Below are 22,001 nucleotides of genomic sequence, written 5' to 3'. Positions count from 1 at the left end.
TACAGCTGCATGCAGCTGACAAGTCGGGGGCAGGCAGATCAACACCCCCTGCAGCGAGGGAGGAGGCAAGGGTATGCACTGCCCAGCCGGGGCGGAGCGGGACACAGGACGGAGCCGAGGCTCAGTGGGGGGGCGGTTCCCACCGCTGCTTGCACCCCAGGAGGGCACAGAGAGGGTGGGGGAGGGGGAGCATGTGCCCCTAATCCTGTGCAGGACAGGTAGGCTGCAGCTGGCGGCTGGAACCAGGGTTACGCCGGGCTCTTCTCAGCAAGGGCTGGGCTCAGGGGCTATGGAGTGGGCTATAGCCACCCCATAGTTCACCACAGCCCCACTCCCAGCACCACCATGTGCCCTGTGCAGCCCCAGCTCGACACCCCACCTCCACCCACATGGCAGGAAGAGCCAGGCCCGGCTCACCTCCACCCACATGGCGTGAAGAGCCAGGGCTGCACCAGGTGCGTGCGGCAGCACTGGGAGCAGAGCTACAATGAAATCTGCTGCGGCCATCTCTGTAGCCCCCTTACCAAGCCCAGCCTCTGCCAAAAGGGGCCCACAGCTCGCCCTGCTGCAGCCCACCCACCCTGCGCAGATGCAGGGGCACCCCCCACAGTGCCCTCCCGGGGTGCAAGCAGCAACAGCAGCCATGAAAAGAACATTCAGCCATGCCCACACTCAGACCAACTATCTACCACTCATTATTTTAATCTACTATAATTTAATAACACAGCATTATAAGTAACCACCCAAAACACAAACTTATTAATTTCAAAATGTTTGTGTGTAAAATATAGCAATGGGTATGTTTGTTTGCTTGAGTAGATCATTTCCCTTTTTTCTGTTATTGATGGACTCATGCAATGATTTTCAGAAGGATATCTGTTAGAGACAAGGCTGCTTCCCCAAGAGCCATCCTGCAACTTGGTTGTGGAGATAAAGCGGGTTCATATCTGGAAGAATCACTCTCCCTTTCTCAGGGATAAGATCTAAGATTAAAAGCACAGCCCTCAGGCTGTTCACAAACAGAGGTTCCTGGCACCAAAACTGTATCAGCCATGTGGAAGCTAACAGGGTTATCTAAACTGAGTTCCACCTCACCTCACCAAGTACCCATGGGTTCAGAAGTCTCAACTGAGAAGTATCCAGCAGGGTTTTTGATGACAGAATAACAAAAGGTACTGGCAAGGAGCCTGGACAAAATCTCAATGGGGTAGGAAAACTGGAAATTCATGCTGACTTCTGATACAAACAAGTTATTATTTGTTAACTCTAAGCTGCTAAGATGGACCGAAGAACCAAGCCCTCAACCTCCCACTCCTGGTATAGGGAGACAAGTCTGCTGAGACGGACTGTCTAGGGATTCTGAAGATGAGGCAGGTGCATCGTGAACAAGTGTCTTCTGATGGCAGAGGCAGCATCACAGGAAGACCATTTTCCCTGCACAGGATGGACCTGGTTCACTTTTCCTGCTAAGAAAAGGTTTATGGTAATGTTACTTAGCATGACCTGTATATAAAAACCCTGGCTGGGATGTTGTACTTGGGGATGGTCCTGCTTTGAACAGGGGGGTTTAACTAGATGACCTCCGGAGGTCCTTTCCAATCCTAATTTTCTATGATTCTATGCCCCTGAATATAACAGAGGAAGGCATGGATGCGCTCAGTACTGTCCTTATTTTCAACCTTACCTCTTCTGGTGTCCAAACAGCCTATGCCTGAAAGTCACTGCCGTAAGCCGCCCAATCTAAGAGTGGCATCTGTCATGCACCCCAGGTAGAGTCTGGCATGTACTAGGTACAAAAGTTCAGGACTACTGCCAAACCCATTTCCTAAGTGTGACAGGACCTTTTCTACTGCCTTCAAAGCTAGCAGCTAGAGCACCTCCTGTTGTCACAGAAACTCGTAAGCAATTTGGAGCAGGTAGCAAAACTGAAGTGTATGAAATAACCAGTAAGAGTGTAAGATAGGACTGTAGTCCATTGTGGTAGTGTCCAGAACCCACTGGTCTGAAGAAACACGGGCCAATGGAGGCTGTAAGTAGGCCAGGCAGTTGTGAAAGGTCGTGGGAGGGAGGGGAAAGAGGTTAACACTGCACGGGGCAAACAGTCTCTCTGAACTGCACAAGCAGAGACCTTGCCTGTAGCCCCAAATGTATGGTAGAGAAGTTGGTGCAGCTGTGAAATGTTTGTACTTAAAGAATAGTTGACATTTTCTGGGTAGTTCTAAGGATATATGCGCCAGCAGAGAAGCAACAGAGTACGAAAGAAAAATATCCATGAGTGGAATGACAAATTTTCATTTCCTGCAAGGAGCTGCTAAATAAACTCTAAGGCCGCATCCAGACATACAGGGGCATGCAATTGCAGCTGCACAAATTACTGCAGCACAGGCAAACTGCCCTTGCCCAGCTCCTCTTGGCTCTTCAGGCAGGAGCTGCTGGAGGCTGGGGACAGCACCAGTGCTGGACCCAACAGTCTTACCTGGTGGCCTGGAGCAGCAGGGGCATAGCTGGGCAGCACAGAAGCCAAGCAAACAGCCAAAGCATTTCTCTGAATGACCCAGACTCCGTGTGTACCAGCACATGCTTGTTGCGCATGTTTTGCCCTGCTTTTTGTGCAGTTTTTTTGTTTGTTTGTTTTGCTTTTTGAATTTTGGCCCTGCGCTGCAAATCTGCAGTGCAGGGCACATTTTAATGTTCAACATGTGCAGTTTGTGGTACCACAAACCACACACCCCTTGCCCCTCCACAGCAAGGAGTCCACAGTGTTTCTGTTCTACTGCTAGGAGTCCACAGCATTAGTAATTTGCTCATAGGCCTGAAAATTATACCTACAAAAAGAGTCTGCTAATTTGCAATTCTGAACTGGAGACTAAAGGAAATGTATGACTTTCTTTCAAGCAGGTCCAAACTCTTAAGCTGTCTCTTTTGGGGTTGAGATCAACTGCCTTTCTTTCTTATCGACACCAACAACAGACAGTGTAAGAGGAACTTGGCATGGGTTTTTATGTGAGCATATCTTCTTAGGAGAGGCAGACTCCATGACTACCTCGCTATTTGAGCAAGAATACCTTTGCAGGTGAAACTACTATAGGAAGACTACCAGTTAGTATTGAGGAAGTCAAAGAACTTTCAAAGGCATTTGAAGGATCTGGACCTTGTAACATATCAGGTCCTAAAATCCCCTATAAATTCATCTGATGGAGAAAAAAGAAGAGGCATAGTCAGACAACATCAGTTTCCATGGATAACCCTGTCTCAGTTCTGGATCACAGTCCTCTCAATTTGGGTACCTAACAAGTGGCTGCCCCAAAAGAGACCTACTATGTCAAAAATGAGCAAGGTGAGACCTGAATTATCCTCCAGCTTGAGGGATTGGTGGAGGGGAGGTGGGAGCCCAGAAACACCAAAGGCCAGTAAAGTTGTACTGTAAAAGCAAGAACCCTGAGGACACAGGGTTAGGAACCAATCAGGCCTGCATCAAACACAGTGGTATATTTACAGCCCACAATAGCAGTGCCCTGCAGTGCAGTTAAAAAAAAAAAAAAAAAGACAACAGGGCATGAGGGAAGGCCCGAAAGGGCAGAAGCCGCGATAAAGGAAAAGAACAAGCTGAGAAAAAATAATCCCCTTTAATGAAAGGAACACCAGCAACAAAGCAGAAAGCTATATTAATTTTAAGAAGTCCTTCAAATAGAAGGGCACTGAAATGTTTGTAGAGCATGTTTCTTGGCTTTGTGGTCTATCTTGTAAGCAAGGCAAAAAATGGAAAGAAACTGAGAAGCAGATAGCATGCATGACCTGCATACCTTTATCCTTTTGGCATCGGACACGAGAAGTTGCGCTATAGTGCATCCTCTGGGTAGGCCAAAGGGAAAAAAAAAATCTTCAATGAGATGTTCAAGGTGCATGCACACCGACAATGAGGACAATTATTCAAAACAAGAACTAGTTTGCTGAAATAATGAATAATCTTTTGAAGGCAATAGCCTCCTCTGCAGAAAGAAAAAAAGTCTCCATTTGATTTTTTTTTTAGTCAAGTGAGAAAATATCTTTGGAGCTGAAAAAGCAGGAAAACTTGTCTCTTCCAGTCTATGAATAAAAATAAGGGAGAGAAGCTATGAGATCCACTAACTTTAAGGAGCTGGAAGGCCAACCTAAGTAACTTAAGAGATTTTTCAAAAGACGTAAACTTTCACTGAGACTTTTGAGATTTGTCCTATGCTAACTAGAAATATAACCAGTTTGAATTTATTCACCAGTTAATCCCATTGTTCACTAAATCATTTTAGGTGAAACATGTATTAATAAGAAAAAATGACACATCTAAAACATTCAGTCATTTTATATACTTTTTCTGTGTACTTAATGAAATTTCAATTATCACTGTAATGCAGCTCCTTGAGAAGTCATAATCAAGACATTAATTATCTAGTAAATAAGCGGTTACCATTTCCTAACACACTAAGATGTAAAACTAATCCAATCTGAAAATATTAAAAGTCTATACTTGCTTAAATAAATGTATATAATTATAGTATATCCTCCTAGGTAACAAATTCTAAATTCAGTGTAAGGACTCCATTTACTTGTAAATCTACGTCTATATATCAACCAGTTAAAGTGTACTAAAATTATTTTCTGAAGAAAGGGGCAAAGGGAAAAGTTGATTAAAATTGATAAACTAAAGGCTTTTTTGTGGTGATTTAAATTGCATTTAATTAATTCAAGCCAGCCTACTTAAAGTAAATTGAAATAGAAGGAGAGACCCACAATTCCAACAAGATGGTATAACATGGGAATATGCTATTGCATCAATATATAGGAAAAGCATGCGAAAGCAAGAGGATGGGACAAAAACAAGGCAGGATCTGTATTTAAGAGGTTATGTACTCAAGCAGAATTAAAAGACAAGTAATTTATAGACTGCCCATGCGAGAGATTCTTTGGGGTCTTGAAAAGTTTGTCTGTATCCCAGCAATAGAACCGCATGGCAAAGGTAGCGTCAACCAAGTGCTCCCCGCCACTTGAACTTCACTCTTGCCTTGCCTATGGACTCATCAGAAAGGCTGCTCAGGACTCGCCTTCAGAGCTCAGTCTTCAATCCTCAGCTACTGACAGGCCTAACAGCAGGCACTAGGGACAAGCACGGAAGAGCCCAGCCCTACTAGTGAACTTTCAGGTCTAGAGAGTGCCTCCGGACACCCAGGAGGGGAGGGTCTCATCCTTCCCAGGACCCATCAAGCAGCTGCACAGACAACCTCTAAATCAAAACTGGATATTCTTCTGAAATACATGCTATATATCAGGGGTGGGGAATTATTGCAGCTGGAGGGCCACCTAATGAGTTCTGGGGACCTGTCAAGGGCCACATCCATCTCTGTCTCCCTCTCTCTTCACTTTCCTCTTTTCTTCTGTCTGTGCTCTCTCCTCCCCTCCCCTTCCCTTCCTTCCTCCAAAACCCTGCAGAAGCTGTAGCTCCCCACAGTGCTCAGCTGTGGACCCAGGCAGGAGCTGCTGGTGCACCAGGTGACTGACAGCCTCAGCTGTGGACACAGCCAGCAGAATCCAGAGCCCCAACATGAAACCTGCCAGCAGTGTCATAGCTAATGCTGACACCCAATGGGCACCACAGAAGCTCCTGCCCGGGTCCACAGCTGAGCATTGGGGCTCTTGGCAAGCTACAGCTTTGGTCAGGTTTTGGAGAGAAAGGAAGGGAGGGGGAGAGAAACAGAGAAAGATGCTGTCTCCTGGCCCAGCATGGCAGCACCTCCTGCCTAGGTCCACGGCTAATGCTGCTGGCAGATTCTAGGTCAGAGCCCTGGGCAGGAGATTTCACCACGCTGGGTGGGCAGCATCATCAGCCCACATCATCCAGTCGACCATACTGCTCGCCCACTATGGAAGAAGCCCTGCCCAGGTCCACAGCTGATGCCACCACATCAAGGGCAGAAGTAGCCTGGCTCACCCAACACCATATAGCAACCAGTCACTGGCTGCCCACAGGCCACATCCCATGAGTTGGCAGCCATCCATCCATGGGCCAGATTCAATTTGTTGGTGGGCCAGATCTGGCCTGTGGGCTGTATTTTGCCCATCCCTACTATATATCAACTAAATTATAAGTTTGTTGCAGGAATTACTGGGTGGCATTTCAGAGACAATGGTATGCAGGTGCATTAGACTAATTGTCCTTTCTGATCATAAAAATCTACAGAACTGTAAAAATACAGTTACAGTTTTTATAAAACTGAAAAATCTGTATAGATGGGAAAGAAAAGAAGCAGAACCCAACACTATCTGCACAACAATTTAGAAACTTAGTCTTGCCTAGTTTGTATGCACAAAGGAAGTATAATGAAAATGACTGGCAGCAGGTTCGCTCTACAAGCCTTTATGCATCAAACAGATATGGAAAGGGGTCTTCATAATGGTGCAACCCAAGCCAGAAAAATTCAGTAACTTAACAGACTCCTTTTTTGGCAAACACACAAGATTGCTGAAAAAAGAAAAAGCAGTGCAGAGCAGAAAGAGATACTACTGAAGATAAGGTGATGGACGATGCTTAACTAGCGGCTTGATGGAAAAAAATGAAATTCTCTGCTGAATAAATAGGGAGTGTGACCACCAGAAATGACTGTGGTTGAATGAAGCTTAAAAGAAGAAACCTGATCCCTGATCTTCATTATGGAACAGGAAGGTTGGGAGGAAGTAGAGTAAGGAAACATTTGCGCACACAGTGCTGCAAGACTACAAAAAAGCCAATTCATCAAGTTCAGCAAAAGCTACACCATAGCTTCTGAAGACACCTGATACCCTAACTCCAAAAAAAGAAGCCAGGTTATGTGGACTGGAAATACAGAAGTGCCCAAAGAGAGATTCCTGTTATGTAAAGATGATACTGAACTACAAGCAGCAACCAACATTTGCAGTTTTAATGCAGTTATATTAACGGGTCTTCTTCAAGTTTTGCTCATCAAAAGACGAAAGAGAAGGAATGTGAGAAGGGACTAGGCAATGAGAAGTAAACAAGGGCAGAGATAAGGATCCTTGCTTCCAAAAGAGAAGACAAAAAAGCATTAAGGAACAGGGTTTGAGTATACCTGCTGTGACTGAGACGCTTTACCACCTGATTCTTAGTAGGTCAAGGTACTGCACTTATACAAAACTTGATTTCTTTGTACAACAGGAGGAAAAGAGGAGAGATGTAAGTGGAAGCCAATCTGTGTTTGGGTACAAAATTACAATACAGATAAGGCATTGAAAAGCAGAACACTACTCAAATCTGGACTTAAACAGCTGCCAAATTCTAACATATTTGTCTGCATTTCAGGGGGGGTTTCGGTTCTCCCCTCCCTGCTTCTCAATATTTCGTTTCCAAATAATTACATAGAATTTGACTAACGGCTTCTATATTTAGAACATAGTTCTGCCTATTCAAAAAATCAGCCAAAGACGACTGCACAAATTCTTCAGGAGCAGGTATCTTGGAAACCATGGCAATACTGCGTGTCTGCAGGAATACAATTCTTTTTCATCAGTCTAGAAATAAGGTTTGAACAGAAAAGTCTAGGCTAAATTTGACTGGTTACAGATACAACCTGTTAAATCTAAAATATGGAACATTTCCATCATAGATTTCAAACAGAAATTAAAAGTTCTTCTCCTCCAAATATGGAAACCATTTTCGTACAGCTAGACTCACTTGAGTTTTGTCTTTCCATTTCTTTAGTCTGCTAAATTATGAGCTGCAGTGTATGCCATTTGAAAAATTTCAGCAACACTATTTTACACTTTGCGCAGCAGAAAGCATACAGTATCTCTTAAGAGAGCATGCGATCAAAATACCCTCCCACTGCAATATATTCCAAAAATGTGCACTCAGACAATACAGAAATTAGCGTAAAAAAAAGAGAACATAACATTTCCTACAAAAAAAGTACAGAACATTATGATTTTAAAACTATAAAAAGGAGGACTTTAAACTAGGTTCGCCAGAGGACGGAGAACAAAGCCCTGAGGTTAAGTAGGAAAGTGGGAGACCTGGAGGAAGAGCAAGTAGGAAGGGGCAACAGAGGAGGTGCTCTCATACTTCCTGAGAAATCAGGGCAATCAACTAGTTACCTCGGGTGTCTGTACATGAATGCACCGAGCCCGGGAAACAAGCGGGAAAAACTGGAAGTCCTCGCACAGTCACAGAACTAAGACGTGATCAGAATAACAGAGATGTGGTGAGAGCTTGCATGACTGCGGCACTGTCATGGATGGGTACAAACTGTGCAGGAAGGACAGGCAAGAGAGAAGAGGAGGAAGAGTTGCTCTTTATATAAGAGCCATACGATTGCTCAGAGCTCCAGTATGAAACTAGAGAAAGGCCTGTTGAGACTCTCTGGGCTAGGGTCAGAGGGGAAAGCAACAATGGTGATGTTGTGGCAGGGGTCTGCTATAGACTACCAGACCAGGAGAAAGTGGTGGATGAGGCTTTCTTCAAACAGCTAGCTGATATTTCCTGATCACAGGCCTTGGTTCTCATGGGGGACTTCAATCGCCCAGACATCTGCTAGGAAAGCGATACAGCAGCATGCAGGCAATCCAGGAAGATTTTGTAGAGTACTGGGGACAACTTCCTGGTGCAAGGACTGAAATGGCCAACTAGGAGCCGTGCTCTTCTTGACCTGCTGCCGCTCACAAACAGGGAAGAACTGGTGGGGAATGTAGTAGTGGATGGAAACCTGGGCAGCAGTGACAAGATGACCAAGTTCAGGATCCTGAGGAAAGGAAGGATGGAGAGCAGCAGAGTAAGGACTCTGGACTTCAGAAAAGCAGACTTTGACTCCCTCAGGGAACTCATATACAGGATCCCCTGGGAAGCCAGACTGATGGGGAGAGGAGTCCAGGAGAGCTGGCTGCACTTCAAAGAAGCCTTATTGAGAATGCAGGAACAAACCATCCTGATGCACAGGAAGACTAGCAAGTATGGCAGAAGACCAGCTTGGCTGGCAGGGAACTCTTCAGTAAACTAAATCACAAAAAGGAAGCTTTTAAGAAGTGGAAACTTGGACAGACAACTAGGGAGTAGTATAAGAGCATTGCTCAGGCATGCAGGGATAAAGTCAGGAAGGCCAAACTGCAACTGGAGTTGAAACTAGCAAGAGATGTGAAGGGGAACAAGAAATATGTTGGTAGCAAAAGGAGGATGAGAGAAACTGTGGGTTCCTTACTGAATCAGGGAGGCAACCTTGTGACAGAGGATGCAGAAAAGGCTGAAGTACTCGAAGGCTTTTTGTCTCAGTCTTCACAGGCAAGGTCAGCTCCCAGACTATAGCACTGGGCTGCACAGTTTGGAGAGAAGGGGAAAATCCCTCAGTGGTAAAAGAACAGGTTAGGGACTGTTTAAAAAAGCTGGATGTGTACAAGTCCATGGAGCCAGACAGGATGTATCCAAGGGTGCTGAGGGAGTTGGCTGATGTGACTGCAGAAGAACTGGCCACCATCTTTGAAAGCTCATGGCAACCAGGAGAGGTTCTGGATGGTTGGAAAGGGCAAACATAGTTAAGAAAGAGAAAAAAGGACAATCCAAGGAACTACAGACCAGTTGGCCTCATCTCCGTTCCTTGGAGAATCTCTCCTAGCAGCCTGCGGTAAACTGACTCCTCTCAAGGGCCAGAAATACCTCTGGGGAGCCTTCCTCCTCCAATCCTGAGTAAGATGGTGCTCCAGAAGTGTGGTGGGTGTTGCTCTTCCCTTCCGGTCTCCACGTTGTGAGCGTTGCGTGTTTTCACTTTCTCCGTCTGTTGCTGCAAGCTGTTTTTCTTCTCCTGACCTCCCCTGCCCAGCATGTAAGACACCTGTGGGCTTCTGTTCACTCTCTCTCACTCCTTCACAAGCAGCCTTCAACTAAATGAAGGGGGGTTTGAAAAAGGATGGAGCTAGACCGTTCTCCGTGGTGGCAGGTGACAGAACAAGGAGCAATGATCTCAAGTTGCAGCAAGGGAAGTTTAGGTTAGTTATCAGGAAGAATTTTTCACTAAAAGTTTAGTAAAACACTGGAACAAGGTACCCAGAGAGGTGGTGGAATCTCCATCCTTGGAGGTTTTCAAAACCCAGCTAGACAAAGCTTTAGCTAAAATGATCTAGCTGGGGATGGTTCTGCTTTGACCAAAGGGTTGGACTAGATGACCTCCTGCGGTCCCTCCCCACCCTAACTTCCTATGATTCTATATTTGTTCAACCAGGAAGCCAGATCCTGACAAAGAGCACATTCCAAAATGCATCTGATCTTGATGCCTTCCCCAGGAAATGGTGTTTTGCAGGTAATATTTATGGATCTCCAATATCTATTTTACATATTAACATAATGAGGATGATTCTAAAAAGCTACATAGACTCAAGTGGAAAAGGTGAATCTACACTACCTAGCTGACTGCGTATCTTAATATAGTCCAAGATGCACTTTCAGTATCATTGTAAATAAAAGGGTTCAGGGTTCCTAGCATCAACCTCTCTCCCCATAACAAACAAGAAAACACAGCAGAAGTAAAACCCTGAATTAGTCTGGGTACTGTAGGTACAAGAAGATGGTCCCATGTACCTTGATGAGTGAAAACTTCATCTTGTTTTGGCTGGAATGAGATTAAGGAAGAACACTGATAGATAATAATCCGGATTAGGCAGAAGTCATCCACCATAGGCATCATCTAATATTTTATCTTAAGTGTAGGCTTCTCTCCATGAAAAGTATTTAGACAGCCTACCATTGTATGCTAACCTACAATCTTGTGTGACCACTAGTAAGAATGCTACCAGAAGACATTGGTAAGGAACATGATGCCAAGAGTTCAAAGCATCAAAGGAATACCGACAGAGACCAAACAAGGCCACAGTAGTCCAGGCAAGCACCCCACTGGAGGACACTCCATGCTATGGAAATGGAGATTGGATTTGGGTGGAAGATGCTCCTATTGTTCAGAAACATCGTTACTTAGAGATGAATATAAAATCCCATGAAGACCAGGAACCAGAGTTGTCTGGGCTAATCTAGTATGATCAGGATTGTTACTGCAAACTCCTAAATTTCTATAATATATTTGGTATGGGAGGGTTCAGTGGGCCTGAACATCTCAGAACTGGGGTTCAAAGAATGATGAAAGCAGAAAAAATCCCAGACTCAGGCCTTCCCAGAAGCAGAAAGTTTTCATTTCTACTTCATGGTGTCAACTCTCACCAGCTAGCATCACCTGCATCATTTTACCTGGGATCAAAAAAATATTACACAAACCTAATGAACAATTTGAGTTGAGAGCAGTACATGAAGTTATCTTTCTTCTCATGAGTACAAATCTTGAGATCGACACTGGTTCAGAGATATTCTCCAGGGGAGACTGGAAGAACCTCTCACTACTGCCCTTGAGAAAACTGATGCCCCCGATTGGATGCAATTTAATTATTTTATGTTATCTGGAGGAATGTGAACTGGCACATCAAGGAAATGATACTTTCTAGGTAAGCAATTTCAAGTCCATTTACATGCTGTGAAGGTGAAATTTTCAGAGTACTATGTAAAAAAGGTCCTGTGCTTTTGCTGCTGAGTTTACATATGTTCCTACAAACACTTTTTTGGATAAGCACCAAGGATGACTTGTCTTCACTGCTCTTGAGTCCCAAAGTGGCCAGTTGTGGAATATCCTGAACATTTTTGTCTGTTGAGTTCCCTTGTAAAAAAATCAATCAAGGTAAGGGTAAATTTGTATTTAAAAGATGCAAGGAGTACACCAGACTACAAGGCATTTCATGAAAATTCTCAGGGTCCTGTGCCGAAAATGCAAAAAGCAAAAGTTCCCAGTAGAAACCTCTGGTATTTCTCAGTGTTTGGGTGAAATAAGCATCAAGAACAATAATGAACTAGTCCCAAGGATCTAGAGATTAGATTATTAAGGCAAGGGTCACTAGACTGAACCAATTAAAAAGTGACAACTAAAGACCTTTTTCACTGTAACAAAGGGGCACAACTCCTGATGTTCCCAGAGTCAAGAGACTCAACATCCTGTTCTAACAGCCTTTGATGAGGGTGATCCATAACAAGTACTGGTAAACCCCAAACTGGATCAGATACCTACTCATGACAATTTCCAGGATCCAAGTCAAAGTAATATTAGTTTCAAGTATCTTGAGAAGTCAACAGTCCCCAAAATAGTGATAGATATAGTCTAGAGGTCTGGTTTTAAGCAGTTGTTGAATAAAACATCAAAGCGTCTCTCAGGATAGGCTAGTTGTGCCTTGTAGCTGAAGAACAGGAAAATCTACACAATCACTTTCTGCCTTTGAAGTTCTGACACCCTTGGTATGGATTATCCAAAAAGGTAAGAGACTGCTTTGGATAGGTTTCCTTTATAGCAGTGATGTATAAACACTCAGAAATTTAGAAATAGCTCAGGAATCCTTTGAAGAGTAACAACTTATCTGTGTTATTACTGAATGGCTCACAAGCCTCAAAAAGAAGATCCTCTAGAGGTGTCTGCTTCTTTGGGAAACCCCTAAGGATCAGAACCATTATGCATTTTCATCATCTGACTTGGCCATATCTATTGCATAAAGCAGTGTCTATATAGCTCACTCTATTAACTGACCCTCTCTCAATAGAGATTTTAATTCCTCCTACAGCTCTTGCAGTAAGGCAAAAGGCTTCACACCTAATTTTTTTCTATATATGTAATCATGCTTGTATGCAATAAAGGAATTCCTGGTAATCACCAAACCTAAAATGCAGGCTAGTAAAGCACTAGCTTTTCATTTTGAAAAAAAAAAATTAAAGCATGTGTCTTTTCTTTAAGAGTCATCATAAAACTTAACTGAGAGGCTTACAAGAGATCCAAGTGTGGGGTAAGTTCATCCCAGAGAATGAACGTTTCTTTTGTCTGCCTTATATACATTTCACAAGTTACCAACTGCAGGGGTATCAAACTGATCTGGCCCAGAGGGCCGGAGGAAGAGCGTGGCACCGGGCTGTGGGCTGGATCATGCCCAAAAATCAGCCCCGTGCACCCAAGCCAGCATGCTCCCAGATAGGACCTATGTGGTGTGTGCAATGCATGCCCTAGCTCTGATGCTGTGCACCACATAAGCTGACCCCAACCCTATGCAATGCAAAGGGCCAGTCCGGGGCACATACTCCATGCAGGACATGTGCCAGACCCAGAGCTGAACTGGCCTGAAGTCCAGCACAGAGGGCTGATCTAGTGCAGGCACCCCATGCAGCATGTGCCCAACTGGCTCCAGCCTTGCGCAGTGTACACGGCCAGGCCCAGCACATGGTGCATGCAGCACACTGGGCTGGTCCAGGATCTCTGGGTCTTGGATGAGTTCTCTGACAAAGGTCTGGACTACAGGCCCACAGTGCAACACCCTGTTCTACTACATTCTCTTACATACACCACACACCTTTTTTTCCAAAATCAAGCTGCCAAAAATTGGGGTGTGGCATTACAAACAGTGAAATATAGTAACTGCAAGTGAAGAGAGAAAATGCTGCAGTATTGCATGTGGAGCTCCCTAGCTTCAGGCTATGGACTCTCTTCCCCGGCATACTGAAAAAGCTGCTCCTTACATTTTCCAAGAAAGATCTTTTTCTTTATTCTGCATTTCTGAAACAAGGTGCATATTTTATTTGGGACCTGTTATATGCAAAAAGGGTGAGTCATAGGAGGTATGTAAGTTCTAGTAGCACCTCAATTATCACTCTGTCCAGCAAAGAGACACACACTTTCTAACAATGGTAGGACTTCCCTAATACCATCTTGACTGGAGTTCTGAAATTTCTACCACTCCGTGAAGGAGGCAGTCAAAAAGCAAAAAAGAGGAACAGACCAAAGTTTCATTGGATGAAGATGATGAGATAGCAGTGGGCGCATGTTCGGCTAGTCAACAGGCTTCTCCGGTGACTTACACTTGCTGAGAGCCAGCAACTGCCTTTGGGGTAGCTACGGCTGAACCTAATGGACTGTATCAGAGAACAAGATGTAGTTGCAGGAGGCAAGAAAGCTAGTTTCCAGCCTCGTGGACACCTTGGGGTACCCAGTCTTGTCAAGAATAAGAACTGCATACAAGAGCTAAGGGAAGAGATGGTCTCTAGCTATATGCTTTGTATTTGTTATACAACCACAAGCCTTGGATTCTTTACTGCATGCATATGGATGACATGATAGAAATCTCTGCATGAAGTGAACCTCTTCTACTTTTATCTGTTGCTGAAAAAGAGTCAATATTCCACCTTCAATAGAGATACTGAATTAGGGCTCCAATGACCCAATCTAAAAAATTATTTTGGCATTATAGTTCCAAATATCTGCAGTTGGTACTACTAGGAAAATGTTCATGACAGGAGCACCAGGAAGGCTAACACCTCTAGATCTACCTCATTGTACAATGTCTGGTGCAGAAACCATCACTATCATTAGCATTACTTTTGAGGCAAGCAGTACTGGAAAAGTCTGTACCGACCTTTGTCAGAACAGAGCTTGTTAGTATTTGAGCAGATGTCTTCAGCATTGGGTAATATTTCGGCACTGACGCCAGGTATCAAACAGGTTCCATGTGGGCAGTAGCAGAGACCACTCAAGAACACTCCTTGCTTAGTACCACTGCACAGACTGGGGCATACTCCAAAGAATTAGGTAAACTCTTGTGACAGAACAGGAGGCAACTGAGGACTACACATGTATCAGTTTTACTTATGTCCCAAAATTTCCGACAAATAAGTTCCAAGTATGGCTCATCCCACTAAAAAACAACAACAAAAAATCTGTTTCACTAAAGGAATGGCTTTCGAAGTTTGGCAGCTCCTACGAGTCTTGACAGTCAGCTTGGCTATTCCACTGCTGTAATGATTCATTTTAATACTAACTTCTTACCTAATCCTTGTTTCAATTCCTACCTCTTGCTGACTTAATGCTGAAGTCATATAGTTAGGGACCTGCCTAAATTGTGGCAGAAGTGCGCCGCACAGAGGTTCCTTTACATCTTCCTTTTTGCCATACACCCCACCTCACCACTGAATCGGCGGCCCCACTACTTGCTCCTGATCAGCTGGAAGGTAAAAACAGTGATATTAAATATACCATGGTTTTTGACTCCCAGCTGATCAGCAAGTAGCACTGGGGCTCTGGGGGCACCTTGGCCAGTCAGTGGCAGGAGGCAAAAACTGTGGCATATTTAGAACTCAGATTTTTGCCTCTGGCTGATCAGCAGGATCACAGGACCCCTCCACCAATGAGTGGTGGGGACAGGCAGGGAGGGGAGTGCACGGCAGAAAGAGCAAGGTTAAGATTAAGAGCCACTGCACATCACACTTCCACTGTGATTTAGGTAGCCCCCTACAAATAGTAAATAGGCCTACTTCGTGCTCAAAGCCTGAAAAATGTAAGTAGTTTCATAGTCTCAGAGTAAGGAAAGGACACTTAATAATTACTTGGGGGAGAACCTGTTTTTATTTGAGGCCACCAGAAGAAAACCGATGGTCCTGAAAGACAAATTTTAATTCAATAAAGAATCCAGTGGGATAACAGAATCATATAAAATTAGGCCTGGAAGAGACCTCAGAAGGTCACATCTAGTCCAACCCCCTGCTCAAAGCAGGACCAGCCCCAGCTAGATCATCCCAGCCAAAGCTTTGTCTAGCCTAGTCTTAAAAACCTCCAAGGATGGAGCTTCCACCACCTCTCTGGGTAACCTGTTCCAGTGTTTTCTCTCCTTGTGAGAAGATTCCTCCTAACATCTAACTTAAACTCTCCTTGCTACTTGAGACCATTGCTCCTTGTTCTGTCATCTGCCAGCACTGAGAAGAATCCAGCTCCATCCACTTTCGAACCCCTCTTCGGGTAGTTGAAGGCTGCTATTAAGTCCCCTCTCAGACCCAGTTCCGTCAGCATCTCCTCATAAGTCATGTCCCCCAGCCCCCCATTTCTGTTGCCCTCTGTGGGACTCCAACCAGTCTACATCCTTTCTGTAGTGGGGGGCCTAAAACTGCACAAAGTACTGCACATGTGGCCTCACCAGTGCTGAAAAGGGGAAGACTCACTTCCCTGCACCTACTGACAACACACCTACTAAGGCAACCCAGGATGACGTTAGCCTTTTTGGCAAGGGCACACGGCTGGTGCATATTCAGCTTATTGTCCACTGTAACCCCCAGGTCCTTTTCTGCAGAGCTGCTGCCCAGTCAGCCCCATGGGATGGTTCCAGCCTAAGTACAGGACTTTGCACTTGTCCTTGTTGAATCTCATGAGATTCCTTTTGACTCAATCCTCCACTTCCTTTAGGTCACTGAATCCTAGTCCTACCCTCCAGCATATCTAATACTCTGCCCAGCTTGGTGTCATCTGCAAACTTGTTGAGGATGCACTCTGTGACATCTTCCAGGTCACTGATGAAGACATTGAACAAAACAGGCCCCAGAACCGACCCCTGGGGCACTCCACTTGATACCGGCTGCCAACTAGACATCAAGCCACTGATTAGTACCCTCTGAGCCCCATGCTCCAGCCAGTTGTCCATCTACCTTACAGTCCATTCATTCATTGCCTGGGAGAATGTTGTGGGAGAAGCCTTTATCAAAAGCCTTGCTAAAATCAAGGTATACCAAATCCACCGAGCCAGTCATCTTATCACAGAAGGCAATCAGGTTGGTCAGGCCTGATTTGCCCTTGGTGAATCCACACTGGATGTTCCCAATCACTTTCTTCTCCTCCAAGTGCTTAGAAATTGATTCCTTGAGGATCTGCTCCATGATTTTTCCAGGAACTGAGGTGAGCCTGCCTCATCTATAGTTCTCTAGATCTTCTTTTTTCTCTTTCTTAAATATGGGCACTATATTTGCCTTTTCCAGTCATCTGGGACCCCTCCTGATCGCCATTAGTTTTAAAAAATGATGGCCGGTGGCTCTGCAATCTCATCAGCCAACTCCTTCAGCACTCTCAAGGGCATCCCATCCAGCCCCATGGACTTGTGCATGTCCAGCTTTTCTAAATAATCCCCAACCTGTTCTTTCACCAGTTGGCTACTCACCTCCTCCCCAAACTGTGCTGCCTGGTGCAGTAGTCTGGGAGCTGACCTTGCCTGTGAAGACGGAGGCAAAATAGGCACTGAGCACTTCAGCCTTTTCTGCATCCTCTGTTACAAGGCTGCCTCACCCATTCAGTAAGAGACCCAACACTTTACCTGATCCTCCTCTTGCTACTGACATACTTGTAGAAACCTTTCTTGTTCCCCTTCACATCCCTTCCTAGCTGCAACTCCAGTTGCGCTTTGGCCTTCATGATTTCATCCCTGAATGCCTGAGCAATGCTTTTATAATCCTCACTAGTTATTTGCCAAAGTTTCCACTTCTTTCTTGTGATTTAGTTTACTGAAGAGTTCCCTGCTAAGCCAAATTGGTCTTCTGCCATACTTGCTAGTCTTCCTGCACATCAGGATGGTTTGCTCCTGCAAAGCGTTTAAGACTCTTGGCTTGATAACAGTAAGGACTACCAAGGCAGCCACATCAAGAAACTGAAATACAACTACCATCTGGCCTCTGCACGCCAACAATACACACACTTAGGTTAAATGATATGGACCAAGTCTGAAACCCAGCTCCACTGGAGTTATACCAATTTGCAGCAGATGGACGATCTGGCCCTGTTTGCATTCATGACAGTCTGATAGTGTTTTCTAATATTAGTTAATAAGTAATTACTGCAAAAAACAGATTTTGAAGTTGTACTTGCGTGGGCCAACAGAGTGATACTGGGAAGAGTAATTTCTTATTGGTAAACTGGCTTCTTTCATGCAGCAGTATGTTACATGTTCAAAGTGTAATACCAGCATAACTAATTAAACTATAGCTCTATCATAGCAATTTAAAGCAAATATGGAAATAAATTGAAATAAATTTATATTAATCAGGTTCAGGTCAGTGGTTCCCAGTGTGTGGTTGCCAAAACAGCTATAAGTTATCGCTATAGTTAGAAAGCTGGCTAGCTAACAATGTCTTTAACATCCAATCAGACAGTATCTTGATACTGGTTTTCCTTGTGTACATCTGTTAAGCCAGTGGGGGGGCCAACCTTTTTGGCAGGTGCGCCACAAGTTCAGCTCCACACCTTCTCCAAGTGCCAACTGAATCCCCTTCTATTGCCTGCCCTATTGCTCAGCTTTCCACTCCCTACCCTGTGCTCCTAGCACAATCCACTGCCACAGAACCAGACCTGTGGGGAGCCCTGAGGACCACATAATGTTAGTATTTGAACAGAAGTCTTCAGTAATATTGGGTAATATTTCCAGTTGCGTGCCACGTCACACCGGATTCGCTATGTGGGGTCAGTCTAATGCGTAACGTCACGCCACAGCTGAATCAAGCACAGAGCAGAACCAGTGCACTGGTTTGCACTAACACACCAACCCTTGCTGGCTCTAGCCCACAAAAGATCAAATCCCACCCACAGAATCCAGCCTGGAGGCTGGGCCCATGCCACTCATCCAACCAGCTACAAGCTGAGCACCACTGAGCTAAGGCATTGTCTGGCATGAGGTTCCTAACATCTCTAGCTCAGGCTCCAATTTTCCGTTTTGTTTTTCTGGTTTTCCTACCACTCACATTTTGAGGACTTCAGAAATCAGATCTGCAGAGGACAGGACGGAATGGTCAGTTTACAACTGTTGTATAAGGTGTAGAAGCCAACACATATAAAGTAAATGGTCGTTAAAAAAGCTTCTGTAAACCCTATAATAAACAGATGCAGACTCTGCTATAACAAGAAAAACAGATCGCACTGTTTATAGGCCACAACTTGAAGATCAGTTTTCCAAAAACTCGTATTATACACTTAGTTAAGCTGTCTTCTCATGTTACACAAGATCATTTTAATTCAGAATTTTTGAGAAATGTAATAATTTAAAAATTTTCTGAATTTGCATTTAACTTAGTAATTTACCTATATTTTTATACTTCTTTACATAATGGTTAAGTTATTTGGAGAGGCTTTTTAATTAAGAATGCTCTTTTATTAATGTTTATCATCAATCCTGTATGTATCTGAATTACAGAGTTTCTGATGATTTTCCTGACACTTACAAAACTAGTGAAATTGATATGAACTTCCAAAATATTGTGTTTTTGCGTGTTTTAAACCCAATATATTTATATTGTTTTCTTCAAACATCACTTACAGTCAGTTTTAATACAGCATGACAGCAATGATCTTTTTTATTTAAAATGTTCATTAATAATCCTTCAGCTATTTAAAAACTCAGCATTTTTATGCGTGGTAAATTTAACAATTTCATAATTTTCACAAAAAATTGCATCCACCTGCTGGTCATGCCACTAATAAGTATTAATCCAGGTTTCTACATATAGCCATTCTAAATGTTATTGAAAAGCTTGTGAGTAACACAAAACTTGTACTGCAAGGATCTTTGTTGTGATAGGAGTAATACAAAACAAAAATTCCCTAAATAGCTGCACTAAAAAAGGAAAATGGGGCTCAAGTGGTATTTCCCATTTTCACTTCTGAAAGCAGAACAATACGTACCTATAGTTAAGCAAATGTCATTGTCCACATCAAAAAAACATAATGAAAACAAAACACACAAATTTGATGCTACGGTAACAATTAAATTTCACAAAAGCATTGAAACTGTAAGAAAGAGTGCGTCACATCTATGAAGGCATATCCAGATATGACATGCTAGTTATAATTTATGCAATTTATTTATTCAGCTAAGATATGGAACTTGTACTGACCATTTGTCTTTTGAAATTGTTCAATTTATTTCAAAGTTGGGAAAACAGAATAATTTTGATCTCCAATATATGGAGTGTTAGATAAGGTACTTAGTAGGGTGAGACAGTTGAAAAGATCTCCATTACTGACCTATTCAAAAGAAAGTGTTATTTAAAGTATTTAAGTATAAAGAAATCAAGCAAATGTTAAATCTAATTAATTTACTAAATTAATGGTAGAAAGAATTTTAAAAAAATAGTACCTTTTTTTCAGTGGGACTTGAAGTCTTTGAAACTAATGCTGCTTCGACAAGACCCTGCTCAAGTAAGGAGTCATATTTTATGCTTCTTTTTCTATTTCTCCGCTCCTTGTTTGCTGTTTTTTGTTCATTTTCTTCTGACTGGGACACTTCTGCACCATTGTCTCCACAAATGGAGGATTCAAATAAAGGTTTTCCATTCATGTAGGTTTTAGTGATTTTCAGCTTAATTTCTGGAGAGCCATTCTTGATAGGAGTAGTGTTGGGTGGTGTTCCAACTCCTTTTATTTCTTGAGGCTCAAAGCGCAGCTTGGCATCTTGGGCCCCAGATTCCCCATTAAACACACGAGAAGTTAGATCTTTCAATTTATCAGCTGGAATAAACGGGAGAGCGTCATGGCCATTATATTTTTGCATGACGCCTTCCTGTAGAGTGGCAGAAAGCTGTGCTTTGCCCAAGTAGACAGAGCACTCACGATTCACTTCACAATTCTGTGTTTTCCCATTGGCATTTCCAAGGATCTCTGGTACCTGCTTCATTTTGATGTGGTTAATTTTTCGTGTTAACAGCGGAGAACTTCTTTTGACGCTAAAGTCCATTCAGCCTTGATGTTTCCAGTCTTACACTGCTACAGTAAAAACAAAAGAAAAGAGATGTTTAGATAAATAAGAGTGAACACAAAGTAATTAACTGTCTTGTTAAAGATGCCCGTATAGGTATACTCTGCAATCTATACTTAAAAATATATTCCAATTTTAAGAATGGACACATTCTACCGACAGTTTCTGTTAGCACAGAAACTCCAAATGTAACCAGCAACACCACACTAATTTCACTAAGTATACTTTGGCAATGTGCAAACAGAGCAAAATTAAAATGTTTTAGTTTTCATTTTAAGCACCTACAGCCCAAATTCTGCTCACACTACTCCACAAAGCAGAGCCATTTACACCTTGAAACCATGCTTTTGAATTAAAAGGAGTTTGACCTAAAGACACTAATAGCAAAAACTGGCAATCTCCATTTTAGTAAACCCAGCGGGACTGGAACCCCCACGGACCAATGTTTCTAATGTATTCATTGAATGGCTGCAGCAAGGGCATGGCAGAAGCTTCTTCACAGCGCACTGCAAATAGGCCCTACACCTTCCATCAAAGCACTACCCCTAGGGAGGTACTGCAGCTCAGTTCTTGCACTTAATCCTAAGCTTTACAGTTAAAAACTGTCAGTAACAGATGTCAATTAATTTCACTTGTAGTGGTAGTTTTATGGTGGGGACATCGCCCATGGGGACCTGGATGGATGTCAATTAAGATTACTTTCCTCAAAGCATAAAACAACAAAAACCCACTTCATCTGTAAATTTAACATGACTATACATCACTTTGTAATATCGATTTCTCACCCACCAAGGTAAGATGCTTAAGCAAGTGAAACTACATGTTTTTACAATCAGATATAGACAGATTTCTAAAAATTACCAGAGCTAAACCAGCCCATTTTAGTGTTAAAAAAATCTACACTTTCAAACAATGCATTAGGCCCTGCCCAATCGCGAAATAAATAGAATAAAGCCATCTACCCACAGAGTAACCGAGTTCCTACGTGACTATATCAAAGCAGAACGGCCATGTCGAGATGCCTACTCAGTCTAATATCTGACGGTTTCAAGCTGCAAGAAAACCAATAATGGACAATTATAGAATTGCTCCCTGCTATTCAAGAATTTTCTTCTGAAAGTCTGTGAGTTAGCAACTGGCTTTAGGCATGAAAACTGATACTACTTCGTGAAAAATCAGTGCCAGTGCTGTTTTTTTACTCAACTCCCTCCAAGGATGCTCACCTGAATTATACTGTGGTCACTGCTATGTCAGGCATGTGTAGACTGTGACTGCAGGATAATGCAGAGATATCCTAGCTAATTTTAAAAGGATTTTGTTTGAATACCAACACCAGTCTAAGCGAGGCAGCAGCTTGTTATGAGCTAATA

The 22,001-nt window shown here is 43.3% G+C and overlaps 1 protein-coding gene across 5 annotated transcripts in view; it reads right to left on the bottom strand.

Moving 5' to 3' along the window:
• NSD2 (nuclear receptor binding SET domain protein 2) overlaps positions 1 to 22,001 on the bottom strand; it is a 113,122-nt gene that overhangs the window by 72,622 nt on the left and 18,499 nt on the right. For 4 of the 5 annotated variants that reach the window (XM_090035407.1, XM_090035406.1, XM_090035411.1 and 1 more), the window contains one exon: positions 20,014 to 20,639. In XM_090035407.1, coding sequence (XP_089891533.1) covers positions 20,014 to 20,610 — 597 coding nt within the window. In that variant the 5' untranslated portion in view covers positions 20,611 to 20,639. The remainder of the gene's footprint in view (positions 1 to 20,013; positions 20,640 to 22,001) is intronic. The other variant, XM_090035410.1, reaches the window with a different exon arrangement.

This window comes from Crocodylus siamensis, chromosome 2, assembly GCF_052110815.1.
Source record: "Crocodylus siamensis isolate JL-2025a chromosome 2, ASM5211081v1, whole genome shotgun sequence".
Lineage (NCBI taxonomy): Eukaryota > Metazoa > Chordata > Crocodylia > Crocodylidae > Crocodylus > Crocodylus siamensis.
Note: the sequence above shows the minus strand (reverse complement) of the source record. Positions and strands in the feature narration are given on the sequence as shown.